We start from the raw sequence: 13,972 nt of genomic DNA, 5'->3' as shown, positions 1-13,972 counted from the left end.
ACAGTTAAAACGCTTCACAAAATAAAAGAAAAATCCACTTCATATAGAGTCATCGCGACTCGACACGAGTCTATATCGCTCGAGCCATTAACGCAATTAATTAATTAATTATTCATAGTCATAATAATAAATCATTAGAATTGCAGTTTTCATTGCAGCTGTAAATGTTGCTTTCATGATTAAAGGAGATTTGACGCGCCCGTCAATCGTCACGTGGGTTGTTAACAGTAAACGCATCTCGCTTGTAAGTACATTTTATACGCGGTCATTTCCCGGCCTAAGCACGACCCCTAACGACGGCACCGAAAACCGCAGCGCGTCAGGTCGTGTAACGGGACGGAACGAGAAGAGGAAAGGGGAGTCTGCAGGACAGACTGTACAAACACACACACACACACACACACACACACACACACACGTAATATTTTGTTCAGGCATATCCAGAAACACCATATAGGCATAGAAGGTTAAGTGCAAGGGGTCCTGGGACAATAAAGAACGCTGATTGTTTCCTTCTCTCAATGCTAACCCCAAAACAAGACAACAGACACACTTCTGTGTGTATTATAAGGGTGCATATGCTGATTCTGGATGAGGTGTAGGGCCTTGTGAATGTTCTCTCTCTCTCTCACACACACACACACACACAGCCTGTGTTGTGTCTGCCAGCCCAGATTGCTCTGATAGACAGAAAACTGTTATCTCGGCAGGGATAATCTTATCTCAGAGGAGCGAACACCGCAGCATCAAAGCCACAGATGCAAAATCCCACAGCACCCCAAAGCACACCCCCACCCAGATGTCTACAGATCAGATCCGGAGGCTCGTGGAAATGCCAAAACCCGGCGGCATGAAGATGGATGTAAATACAAAACGAGTTCATGCTAGTGGGGACAATAAACACTGTACATGTGTGCAGTCACTGTAAGGATGTTTGGCAGGGAGAGTCGGCCTAAATGAGCACTGCCTTGCCGAGAACAATCAGGGGCCCATGAATCACTGCGTCCAAGCAAAGGCGGCGACACCCACGATTATGGCAGCGGTCGAAACGAAAGGAGGAGAAAACAAATCAATAAACAGACAGCAGGGACCCACAGCCAGGCACACATGGATAAAGAATGCAGTCTTAATAATCATGTTTTAATGGATCGTCTTGTGACGGTATAACAGGTGTTCCATTTTTGCCTTTTTAAACTCGGCATGATTGCAATGAAAGACATGAGCGCGATTGTGAAGAAACAGAGGACGCGGGACAGTGTGTCTTGTTTGTGTGTGTGTGTACGAGTGGCCGCGAGTGAGGAAGCAGGAGGGCTCGGTAAACAAGTGACCGGGAATCCTGTCATCATGTCGTCTAGACAGACTCTCCTCACCCTAATTAACAGGCGCATGGTGGGTCACAGCAAACACACACGCACACAATTGACACTGCAACCTCAGCAACCTGCAGTCCCCCCCTTCTGATTTACCACACACAGAAATGGATTCATTCTCCCACCAACACACTCAGACGCGGACTCTAGAACAAACATGCATAATGCTGAGTTCATGCATTCTGCAGCGGCACGCTCACTCCCAACACACTTCACTGCTGAAATCTCCCACACTAATTATGTGGTTGTAACACACACACACACACACACACACACACACAGTGCATGTTCAGGTATTTCTTTTTCGTTTGGCAAATGCGAGCACACACGCACACACCAGACTCTTTCTGCAGCCACGTCCCACACCTGGCGCGCCCACAGTCCCCAAACTCCTTTGTTGGCACTCGCACGCTTAGATCCGGCTTAATGCCGGGGCTTTTGATGCCATTGTTTCCCAGCTTTTGTTTGCTGGTCCCCACCGAACACCTCCACTTCTCCTCCCCTTCGTGTTTCTTTGACTTGGGAGGATCATAATGAAACGTCCCTAACAAATCAGCTGCAGGTGAGTGTTTTATCCTTGCACCGACTGGGGTGGGATTATTTCTTAACACTTGCTTATTGTGTACCTGCCTACTTTGATGAGAACACAAGCGGGTTAGGATTTCTCAACTGTTTTATTTATTCGAATTTTTTCCGGGTGAAGTTCTCTCACAATCCCCTTTTTAGGAGAATTTCCCTCCTCTCCCACTCCCTGAGCTGAATCTGGTTGCCCCAGCGATGGCTTCGGCCTCTATGATGGGCGCGCCTTGGTCGAACTCGTACTGCATGGCATGGGTGAAGGAGGCGGAGTCGAACACAGCGTGGAGGGCGGAGGCTCGGTCGGCCCGGAGACACTGATGAGGAAAGTTGCTGATCTGTTCTGCCAACTCCAGGGCGACCTGCAGCGCTGGGATATGAGCAGAGATCAGTCTTTCACGCATAACCACAACTACACACACACACACACACACACAAACTGGGGATATTTTGAAAGCACTGCATAAGATCTGGAACGTATGTCGTATTCACTTGTTCACCAATCGGGACGCTTGAACTGTAGGGATATTAACCCATCTGCATGTCTGGATTGGAAGCGGACCTGTTCTGGAGATACTATAGAGAGGAGCAAAATCCTCCAAAATGAATGAGGGCTGTCAATCATAATTATGAGCTGCTCCTGTTTCAAACGTTCTTTATATGAGGTGGTAATAGCCTAGTGGGTAAGACACTCGCCTGTGAACCAGAAGACCCGGGTTCAAATCCCACTTACTACCATTGTGTCCCTGAGCAAGACACTTAACCTTAAGTTGCTCCAGGGAGACTGTCCCTGTAAAATACTGATTGTAAGTCGCTCTGGATAAGGGCGTCTGATAAATACTGTAAATGTAAATGTAATTATAAAAGCTGACATTTAAGTCTTGTGGGTGACACAAATAAATACACACCAAATATATAAGTATCCATTACATGCTCTACGCTCTTTCGCTATTAAGGCAAACATTTCGAAAGAGCTGCACATGATAGATCAGGACAAAGTCCAGACCTGCTAAGGAAGCTGCACAGACGTAGAACTAAGAATACCCCGAGTGTTTCGCCGCCGTCAGCTACCTCTAAGCAGAGCGCTTAGCCCCGCAGTGGGAATCTCAAACCGACTTGGCTGTGGCTGTGGGAACCGCTTCAACAATGGCCAGGCTTAATCTCCTAATGTGTGGTGAAGAATGGCGGCGGAGCATGCATGGAGGGTCCGATGCGCTCACACCGCGGTTCACTGACAAGCAGGTTAATGAAGAGTTTAATTGACCTGCACTGGCTACTCCACTTCAAAACCTGACCGTTCAGGAATAAGAAGAGCACGGGGTGACTGACAAACGAACAGATCCAGCGGCTGTAAATACCAAGTAGGTCTTTCTAATAAATTGGTATACGTTTCCATTTTGGAAAATATTTTATTATTAAATCAGGTTCCCTGCCTTGGCCATCTGGAACCACTCTGTTGGCCAGTCCAAACGCTAAGGCCTCCTGGGCCCCTACAGGCCGGCCGGTCAGTATGAGGTCCAGGGCGCGGGAGAGGCCGATGAGATTGGGCAACCTCACCGTGCCCCCGTCAATCAAAGGCACACCTGTGAGGAGGACACAACGGCAGTTCATTTTACCACTTAAAACACAATAGAACAATTAACAAACACTATAAATAAAACTAATATATATACTAAAAATGTAAATAACATAAAGTCATATATTGATAGTTAATAGCATTTAACATAGTGTTTAAAACGGTTTTATGCCTTTAACACTGCAGTGAAAATATTGCTGGAATGACATAATGGCATGAAAACCGAATAAAATATTAGTTAGTTATAAATAGTTTTAATAACACACACAACTAACTACATGTCAGCATTTTCCAATGTCTAACACAAATATTGCGTGTTCGCAACTATATGAAATATGGTGCCTTTATACATATGTGGGGTAATAATTGTTCTCACACTCACTCACTCACTCTCACACACACTAACTTCACAAACGGGGTGCTTAAACCCCTATCTCAAATCCCTTCTTAAGTGGAGACAGTCCACCCCCCAAATTCCTTTGCACCCCGAGCTTGTGCCTGACCACCCATCATATGCAGCCTTCTGCGCAGAACATATTTTCGTAACCTGGAACCATCTTGCCGCACTTCTAATGGGTCCTGTTTCCATAACGCCGTTATGGAAATAATGTAATCCTATTCGCTACATTCTTCAAAAACCCTTCAAAATAAATCAGGTTTAGATACGGCGAACGCCTGCACTGATACATCTGCAACCAATCGAGGGGGCACTCAGCACATGTGGCGGATTTGACACAAGTCAGGTCTCAAGGTGGGAGTCTGCTGACAGTGCCGGCAGCTCGGCCTGTCTCTGGCCGTCACCTCACATCAGTCAAACCCTCGGGGTTGAAAAGCCAGCGATCAAGCCTCTAACCAGGTCCATTAGACAGTGACTGTTGCAAAAATGCTTTCTGGCTTATCTTAAATCACGTATCATCTCCAAATAACGCAAAGTATTAAAACAAAAACTTAAGCAAGCATAAGTTAACCACTTAAAAAGAAAAGCATATGTGAAGTAATTATTTCAAATATATACATGCATAAATACAATTTGTTTATGAATCCAACTTTATATGTACATATATTTCAATTAAATTAATTAGTTTAGTGTATGAAATCTAATTCATGTTAAAGTTATTTAGCTATTTCTACAGATTAGCAGCATCCTGAACTTTGTATTCTGAGCCTATTCTTGCTCTTTTATTCTTTCTTTCTCTTTTGGCCCAGCCTGCTTCACCAAGCCACAGAGCAGAGAGCATCCTGAGGGCTGAGCTTCCCCAGCAGGCCGGAGGCCAGATTAGATTAGAGACTGAGGACACTCTTTAGCCCATGTCCAGCACTATCACACCCGATTAGGGCTTCAGAGGACCAGCTGGTAAAAAAATCCTCCCCTTATCCAGCGGCCGTCTAGGAGTCCTCGCTGATAGGTCCTCGTCCCGTCTAGATCGCGTCCTGTTTGCACCTGAACGTGCTGAAAAGGCTCATCGAAGTGAAATGTGCTGACTGAGGAGGACAATGAGGAAGGCTTCGGCTCAGGCTCATTCCAGGAAGCTGTGGTTGGGGAGAAAACTAAATATTATGAATGGGGATGAATTCCTGCAGTACTTAAATATGGTCCTCAAAAATTTTTTTCTAGATAATGGCTCTTCACGCTAAAGTGGCTGTAAATCTTCTCACCTTTTCCTCATTTAAATTTTAAACAGATCCCTTTTTGCCAAAGCCAACATTGTATGAACCGGTTAGGAGACAAAATGCTTGGAGAAAGCTTTAAGGAACATATCAACATGTCTGAGGTGTTGAATGAGCATCGGTACTGCCACTGAGAGTTTGGTGCATGCCTTCAGAGGTCATTAAAACAGGAGATATACTGAAAATAATGTCTGATTGGGCCTCCATAATAGTATTAGTTTTTTCCCCCTTCAACCATCTCAAAGGATGAACCTGAAGCTGGTGTGTGGATCCTACAATCCTCTCCACTTCAAAGTCCTCATATCCACAATGGGCTCCAAAGAGTGTAATGCGATTACAACAATGTGGATTAGGGATTCTGAGCATCAATCCAAATGAGTGTGTAGGGAGATGAAAGTTCGGGCCAAGCAATGATTTCAGGAATGCTGCTGACATATCATCTGAGAGCAGATGTCTGTTTGCACTCTTGTGCTTGGTGGCACTTATTTCAGACCAGGCTGCACCTGACTCATACATCATTTTTAATGTCTGAATATTTCAACATCAGAGATTAATTTGACTAACTGCTGGACAGATTGGAAATTATAACTCCAGGATCTGCGCCAGGCTTCAGCCTTAACTGATGGACTTTTGATGTTGTCAGGACCCCGGGGTCCATCTTTGGGTTTGGAATTAAATGAGAGACCTGGAAGGGGACCATCATTCTCTACCGGCCAAAACACTAAGACTAAGTCTGAACAGCAAGACCCGGTGTGAAAAAGCTTTTCATGTGATCTGACATGTAATCTCCCTGAGAGGTAAAAGTGATCAAATGATCACAAAGAGGTTTAGCAGCAATAAAACCAGTCAGACTGAATTACTCATAGTTGTGCAGAGTTACAGCAATGCGACTATAAATCAAGGGAAATGTTGGGTTGCTGATTTGGCAGCTGGACCATTGACTGCGTAAACACTACCCAACTGTAATCCACACGGTCCACGCCGATTGGACCACCCTGCGCTGATGGATCACATGCTGGACACGCTTCTTGGCCTGGACGCTGGGTGTGGTTCCCCCCACCCCCCATCATCCCTGCAGGGACATCTGGGGCGCGTCCAGCCTGCATCGGCCGTAACCTTTCTGGCGCGCCCTGTTGCGCCACGCACCCAATCCATCTCGCAAATTGGGCCATAGAGCACGGGCGGCAGCAGCGCCGGCTTCCTCCCCATCCGGCCCTGGGAGTCCGCACTGCGGCCGACCACCCGGCCACAGCCCTGCTAAATCCAACCCGCCAGAAAAGCGGCCCGGTGTTAACGGCCCAAACCACATCCGTGTCTTTAATTGCTCATTGCTCTGATGCGCTGTTCCCAAAATAACGGAATGAAATTGTATAACGGAACTATGAACGGCATCCCTATTTGTCTGACTAATATTGTGATTTCATCTTTGTTTTTTTGTGTTTTTTTTTGGTTTCTTGCCACATCCCAAACTCGCAGCCTGCGGCTCCATTTTCGGCCCGCGTCCTCTTTGACTGGAGCCATGGCTCCACGTCCGGAGGTTCCAGAGCCGCTCGACAGGAAGCGAGTCTTTCAGCTGAGGCTAATGTCTGGCCACATCACACAGACCTGGAGAGTTTGAAGAACTCTCTCTCTCTCTTTTTCTGCTCTCGAACCACAAAGGATTGCCTCGGGCAGTTCCCATCTGAGTCTCACCAAAAAGCACACACGGCATTTATCTGTCAAAACAGGATTAAGGAAACCTACGATGGGGGATCTGAAAATATATGCCGCCAACAAGTGATACAGAGCAGGGTGTAGCTTCTGATGGATTGAGTTTAAGCTGGTGCTTAACGCAGTAGGATAACGCTGAGCTTGCTGCGTTGCAAGGCACAAAGAACCCTTCATAAAGAAGAAAAAAAAAACAACAGATATATCTTTGAAAATGCAAACCACACACACAGAAAGATTTAAGGCTATATGTATTAAGGTGCCAATTAGAATTTGGGATACTTTTAACTTCACTACGGGGTCATATAGTGGCACAGTGGAACCATTACCTACAGTTACAGCATTGTCCCCCAGGATACACTCAGCGTTAAGCATCTTGCTCAGGGACACAATGGTATTAAGTGGGCTACCCACTAGGCTACTACCAGCCTGGTGAGCACAATTGTTCTGAGTATAGATTCATTGATTCAAGTGACAGGTATGTATAATGGTAAATTACAGCATTAATGCTGTCAGTTTTGGTAAAGTAATGAATGCGCCTGCATTGGCCTTCCCTGACATGTCACCCAACGTTGAGTTTAGTGGTCATTAAATGATCATCTCCAAATAACGCATGATGTCAGGGTGGTAGTAGCCTGGTGAACACTCGCCTATGAACCAGAAGACCCAGGTTCAAATCCCACTTACTACCACTGTGTCCCTGAGCAAGACACTTAACCCTGAGTTGCTCCAGGGGGACTGTCCCTGTAACTACTGATTGTAAGTCGCACTGGATAAGGGCGTCTGATAAATGCTGTAAATGTAAATGCTGTAAGTTGATGCTAAACATTGAGTGCAACCAAACCAATAGACAAACTTATGCAGCTAATTTTATTTTTCACATACTTCTCAAATAATGAACTTGTGTCTGTGTAAAAACATGGTTGTGCAGAATATGTTTTGTTTTCTTCTATGAACTACTGATCATATTTTAACCCAAATGTTATGAATACCTAGTCAACCAACAATAATAATAATAATAGTGCTTGAACTTAGGAAAGTGCAGCACCTTTGCTTGTTTGGTGAGATTTGATCAATCTGATAATCTAATCAGCAAATCAACATATTGACCAAATCTTAACAAATGATAAATGTGGAAATAAAATCCAGTCTATTTTTGTTGAAAGTGGCATCTTTTTTTCCCCTCCCAGAGCAGTATATGTTGCAACTGGAAGTAATTAATATGAAACATACTAGTACATCCTTTCATCTCTTCATAATGTCAAAAGAATGTCCCAAGCCACAATCTAATTCTGTCCCATCACCTCAAATGAGTAACAGTTTGATTCTAATACATTCTTTTAGACCGAGGAGACGCTGGTTCAGACAGACCATCTTGCGGACAGGGCCGTTGCTACCAAATCGGGTTCTGCCAGCACGCTCTGCTTAATTACAGACACAATGATAAGACCGGCTGACAGGACCAGAAAGGGGCATCTGCCACTGCCAGCAAATTACAGCACTAACATTGTATTTATAATCTCGCCGCGTGTATTTTTAGGCCGACAGGAAGGAATGTCACACGCGGCTCCTCCGCTTCCTCCGCTGATAATCGGGATTTCTGCGTGGATTTGGCTACATCAGTGCACTGTGGGAGGGAAGGTCAACTGCAAGTGACTCCAGGGCCTTGGTTTCATGGAGAACTGGGGCAGCGCTTGGCTGGCCGAAATGCTCCGGTTGTCCCGGGTCTCAGCTGCGCGGCACAGCGGGTGTGCGCCTTCTATTTTCTCTGCTGGTGACAGGTGTCGAGGCAACTTTCACAAATGTACAGGCATGCCCAGGTACGTCTAATAGAGTAGGCCGTCTAATAAATGTGCTTAAAATTATTTGTAAAAATTATGCACTGGACATTTGACAAATATTTTCTCCAGTGCACAATCAGTCAAAAGAATGAGGAGAGCTGCTGAAAGGCAAAGCTTAACTGTACCAAATCTGCGGCAGAAGACGCCCATCACAGCGCTCTCCTCCACCACCCTCAAGTCAGCCAGTAGCGCCAACTCCAGCCCACCGGCTACAGCATATCCGCTGACTGCTGCAATCAGGGGCTTGGACAGCATCATCCTGGAGGGACCCTAGAACAGACGAAGTCTTACTAAAAAAAATCTAGAGTAAAGGGAAAGTATTCTACACTATTGAGGACTTGCGGGCTCGCGATGAGGCTCCTACCATAGGACCAGGACCTTTGGTGACATCTTGCTCCAATTTGAGGGAGGCAGTGTGATGGGCCAGCTCTTTAAGATCGTAACCAGCGCAGAAATTCCCTCCTGGAAGAGACCGCAAAATTACAAAGTATGGCAGCTGGAAACCAAATAGGAAGGGAAAAAGGGAGGTTGAAGAAAGAAAAAAAAACACAACAACTGGTGAGAGCAGGACTGCAATTTAGAAATTGGTATGAGGAGCTCGGGCTGGCACACAAAGGATTTCTCCCTCCTATAAGAGCTGAGCTGCACTGTGCCACGCTTTCATTAACGGAAGAACGGTGGACCCAGCCCAGCCGCCAAGTACCATGGTGCATAGCAAACTGGTCAGTTTAAGAGAAATGTGCGCTGGACCTCAATGTCTTAAAGTCAAAGTAAGACATCGATCTGAGAAAGGTTTGGTGGTTTTATTTTTCATTGGTTGGATATGGATATAGCCCCACCGGGACAGCACTTTATTATGAGCAAGGTGTCTGACCTGGACGTGTGTAGGGAGGGGGTTGGGTTTGTCAGTGTTCTTACTTTTATGTCACTGATTCGGTTAGTACCACTTAAATTCTTCTTTTATCTGTTTGCACTTGTTTTATAAACGGAAAATACTCCAGAATCTTCAACCGCTAAGTATAAGAAACATATATTTATGGAAATATAAAAGGAGCCCAAATTTATCTATAGTTTATTTCAGTGACATCATATCACACGATAACATTTTCCTTACTGGAGTAGCAAAACACGTGCTTACATTTTTACGTTCCCTTGAGTTGCTTCACAGCCGGTTGCCGTAAATTTGTAAGTTTTCCCCACTTTTTTTATATTTTACACAGTGCGTCACTGAAATGCAGCGTACAACCATAATAAAAATGGTCTCTGTACCGTTTGCATGCAGGGAACTAGTTTTTTAATAAAGTTTTGTGAATTGCCATTGTGATATACTTCAGCACAGCACACGGTGATACAACGAAAGGTGTCCTCTGCTTTTAACATGACCCTTGGTGAGCAGTGGGCAGCCATGACAGGCACCCAGGGATCAGTGTGGGGGGACGGTGCTTTGCTCAGTGACACCTTGGAGGATCGAGATTCGACCTTCTGATTACGGGGGCCGCTCCATAACCGCTAGGCCACCACTGCCCCATACAATGAGTATGAAATCAGTGATAATGCTGAACTAGAACACTTTAATGATGTAACCAGTGCCAGAGGTCACCCCCAGCAGTGATTATCTCAGGCGTTGGCGCTGCAAAAGTAAAAGTTTAATCTACATGTCATTTAGCAATGCATCTCTGTGTCTTTTATCAGTCATGGGATTTAGTGTAAAAGGTTAACAGCGTGCGAATGAATCAAGCGCTGCATGTAAAGTGACCCACTCAGCAGAATCACAAATGTGTGAGTTTGGACTCCCAATATGTTTATGGGCTGTAATTATTCATAATATTCATAATGTAAAGTCCTGAAACTCTGCTCCCAACATGGAATTGAAATTACAGCATTACATGCAGCCCAGAAACGTCAACTGGTGTGTTAACAGAAAATAATGGGAAATCCAGGAATCCATGCATTTGTTGCCATTGGCTGGTTTTAACACCATTTAACACAAAGCAATTACGGTTTGGTTTTGTAGAGCCATCATCATACAGAAACATTTATATGGCATTTCCAAAAAGTGTCAGAATGAAGCGCCCCGGGACGGTAAAAGCGTCTGAATTGGAGGTCGAGTCGCTCCAGTTATTCCATTGAGGGCTTCAGTTTGACAGCATGCACAGATTATTTTGGGATGCGGAAAGTCATTATTATTCATGCCGGGGTCTGATGTGGTGTGGGACCCCGGCAGCTGCGTGAGTTACAGCCTGCCACTAAGACCAAGTGGAGGAGGAGACCCACCTCGGCGAGCCTGTTCCCCGGATGCCGTTAAATAACAGCTAATTAGACGACGGGAGGGAGACCGGAGCCCCCTCACGGAGCCTGAGCGAGGGCCCGGAGCTGCAGCCAGGGCTTCAAAGGGCGTTTGATCTCACACCACAGCTGATTGGGCCGCTGTGGTTGAAAATGCCTAATTAAAGAAATAATTGGACTGGCATTGTGTGTCATGTCGCCCAACCGTGTAATTAATTTTTTTTTATGAAAAGAAGTATCTAGTTCATGACATAATTATCAGCATCTTTGTCTGAGCAAAGTGGTTCACAGACAGAATCAGAACCACTTTGGATAGTTCTGAAGCCTTCTTGCGCCCAAGTAGTACTTACAATTAGAATATTTAATCAAAACCAAGTTCAAGTTCAATGTAGGTTTATTTTCATTCCAGCCATACACATACAGTATACAGTGAAATGAAATATCGTTCCTCCAGGACCATGGTGCAACACAGAGCAGAACAGAGAGCCATCACAATTGCAGGACATAAGTGTATATGAGATGCATTTTCCAAATATTCACAGTTTCAATATAGAGTGAGTGCAATTTGAAGTCTGAGTTATTGTGTACAGTTTCGGGTGAGGAGTCTTATGGCCTGAGGGAATTATAATATACAGCTGAATACTTATACCAACAGTAGCAGGGCCACAATAGTGTTACTCTGATTATAACACAATAATAGTAGTTATGGCTGCTGCAACAATACAAACTTGATACCAATCATTTCAATATATGTTTTTAGAAGAAAATCTACAATATCATGGCAACTTCATTGACTTCACAAGCAGGTAACACCACAGAGTCCAAGACCTAAAGGTAGTCTGACTGTGTACTAGAGGATCTCAAAAATTTGTCATAGAAGAAAAAACATAATTTTTTCGTTTCAGAATTTACAATCCTTCAGTACCAACAGTATAAAGAAGTTGAATATTTCTCAATTGTGATGAATATCTGTGACGAATATCACATATATGAAATTACTAAAGCAATAAATGTATTATTTTACAGATAAGTGTACATGCACATAAATGCAAATGTCTATACCTAATATATAAACTGAAGAAAGGTTGAGTGCAGTCTCATACGTTCACAGACCTTCAGACAAGGTCACCTGGTACATGTGGAATATAAAAACGTCTGCAAGATGACTCACCAACGCCGTGGAGCACGGCCGCGTTGAGGGTGTGGTCACTCTCGAAGGCAGAGAGCTCCTCCAGGAGCCGCCGGGCCGTCTCTTGGTTGACCGCATTGCGCACCTCCGGCCGGTTGATCCCCACAACAACCACCGGCCCCCTCCTTTCCACGACCACGGTCCGCCCCGTGGCTACTGGACAATGGGACAGACACCACAGCACTTAGACAGCACCAGCTCTCAGCAGGCCATTCAAACGCGCTCCTCTCCCCTAGAGAGGAATGTAAATTGGTTTCACCACAGAGGACCACTGAGATTGGCCTTGGTCCACAATCGGCATTTTACACCGATCAGTCTTCAAACGTGAATGGTATGGAGCATCTGGATTAGAGATCAGGAGGCGGTTATTGAAGCTGCTGTTTTGACAATGTCCACAGAGCATTTCCAAAACTTCACGGGTTGCAGTGGTCAGTATCTTCCAAAAGTTGTTCAACCAGTAAACCAGGCACGGCAAGCATCAAGGACAGTTCAGAACACCCAAATGCTCACCTATGTCCACCATAAAAAGCATCTACTAGGGGCACATGAGCATCAGACCTGGTTACACGGACATCCTGGTCTATGAAATTTGCTAATATTTCATGTTGCACGACTTGCACAAAGCTAGGCAGGCGGTTTGAATGTTGTGGCTGGATTTTACTGTTCAGCAGGGGAAGCGAGAAGAACAGCTGCAGGGAGGGGGCCAGAAGCAACATCTGAAGGGAGGAGGCCATTTATTCAGAGAAACGTCCCATTAATCAACATATTAGGCCGGCTTTCACCAAACAATCTCTTGTAAGCCTGTCCAATCAATAAAAGCAACGAGTGTTGACATGGCTTTTCAAAATCTGCATGATCTGATGCATATTTTCTGCCGCCGTCAAAGGAGGGAGGGGCCAAGATGGCAATGTGCTGTAAACAATCCACTCATGGCTTATTTTTCATGATTAACTAAATCAACATGGGGACGGGGCCAGTGAAGCAGGGTGTTTGCGGAACTGCACATGAACCCAAACTCAACGCCGGCCTATATTCATCCAAAATCAGGCCGGCGTGTGCCGAATGGAAAGCAGCTGCCGTCCTTCTGAGTCGATGCCCGAGGATGCGTGGAACGCTACGGTCAGAGCTGAGGTCAATCGAGGAATCCTCTTCCTGTTTAGCAGACAGTGATGGACAGACTCAAGACAGACAGACATACAGTAAACGCCACGGTGGATGCAGCCGTGCTGCCGCCCCCTGGCGGTGGTATTTACCCGACTCTGCCGGTTCCCCGCTGGAAGTGCACAAGCCCGACTTCCACGCCGATTTCCACGGCCAATGGGGACGCGAGGCTCCGTTCTTCATCACAGCCTGCAGCGTCTTCCTCACCGGCGTGGAGTACATGATGGTCGACCACTGTGGTTTACGCCGAACGTATATCTACCGCGTATGTGTTGTGTTCAGTGAGATAGAAGTAGTCAAGTACGTACGTGCACCTTTCAGACGGTCTCGGTGTCATACACTAAACTCGTTTAATAAGCACATGTGTCAAAATACGTAAATATGACCATATGGAGCTCCCTTCACGTAGGGTCCTTGACCATGGCGCCTTGTAAACCTTCACCCACTGCCCCGAGGTTGCCAGATCCCGCGAAAGAAATCCGCAAAGAGACTCGTTTAAAGAAGGCGAAAGAGGAAGGTTTACCAATTTCAGAACCAATTTTTTTAACAGGCAGGCATGAAGCTCCCACTACACATTTAACATTTAATATAGTGCAAA

The 13,972-nt window shown here is 45.4% G+C and overlaps 1 protein-coding gene across 2 annotated transcripts; it reads right to left on the bottom strand.

The window, feature by feature from the left end:
* Positions 1-2,025: 2,025 nt before the first annotated feature.
* LOC114784816 (probable enoyl-CoA hydratase) lies at positions 2,026-13,845 on the bottom strand. 2 transcript variants are annotated; one of them, XM_028970528.1, is made up of 6 exons: positions 13,467-13,845; positions 12,196-12,369; positions 9,103-9,200; positions 8,864-9,008; positions 3,380-3,529; positions 2,026-2,316 (listed from the first exon to the last, which is right to left on the bottom strand). In XM_028970528.1, exons 1-6 carry the CDS (start codon positions 13,594-13,596, stop codon positions 2,093-2,095), a joined length of 921 nt encoding a protein of 306 aa, XP_028826361.1. In that variant the 5' UTR covers positions 13,597-13,845; the 3' UTR covers positions 2,026-2,092. The 2 variants fall into 2 exon arrangements, with proteins under 2 accessions (XP_028826361.1, XP_028826362.1); XM_028970529.1 differs by having other exon boundaries at positions 12,196-12,366.
* Between the last annotated feature and the right edge of the window lie 127 nt (positions 13,846-13,972).

Source organism: Denticeps clupeoides, chromosome 2 (genome assembly GCF_900700375.1).
Source record: "Denticeps clupeoides chromosome 2, fDenClu1.1, whole genome shotgun sequence".
Classification (NCBI taxonomy): Eukaryota; Metazoa; Chordata; class Actinopteri; order Clupeiformes; family Denticipitidae; genus Denticeps; species Denticeps clupeoides.
The sequence above is the reverse complement of the archived record's forward strand: the minus strand, read 5'-3'. Positions and strand labels throughout refer to the sequence as shown.

Excerpts from the sequence above, each read along its gene's own strand:
- LOC114784816 (XM_028970528.1), bottom strand. The coding sequence starts at position 13,596 with ATGTACTCCACGCCGGTGAGGAAGACGCTGCAGGCTGTGATGAAGAAC. Across the intron at positions 9,201-12,195 it reads GGCCGTGCTCCACGGCGTTG|GAGGGAATTTCTGCGCTGGT; the intron begins GTGAGTCATCTT and ends GGTCTCTTCCAG. Across the intron at positions 2,317-3,379 it reads AGTGGTTCCAGATGGCCAAG|CGCTGCAGGTCGCCCTGGAG; the intron begins GCAGGGAACCTG and ends CTCATATCCCAG.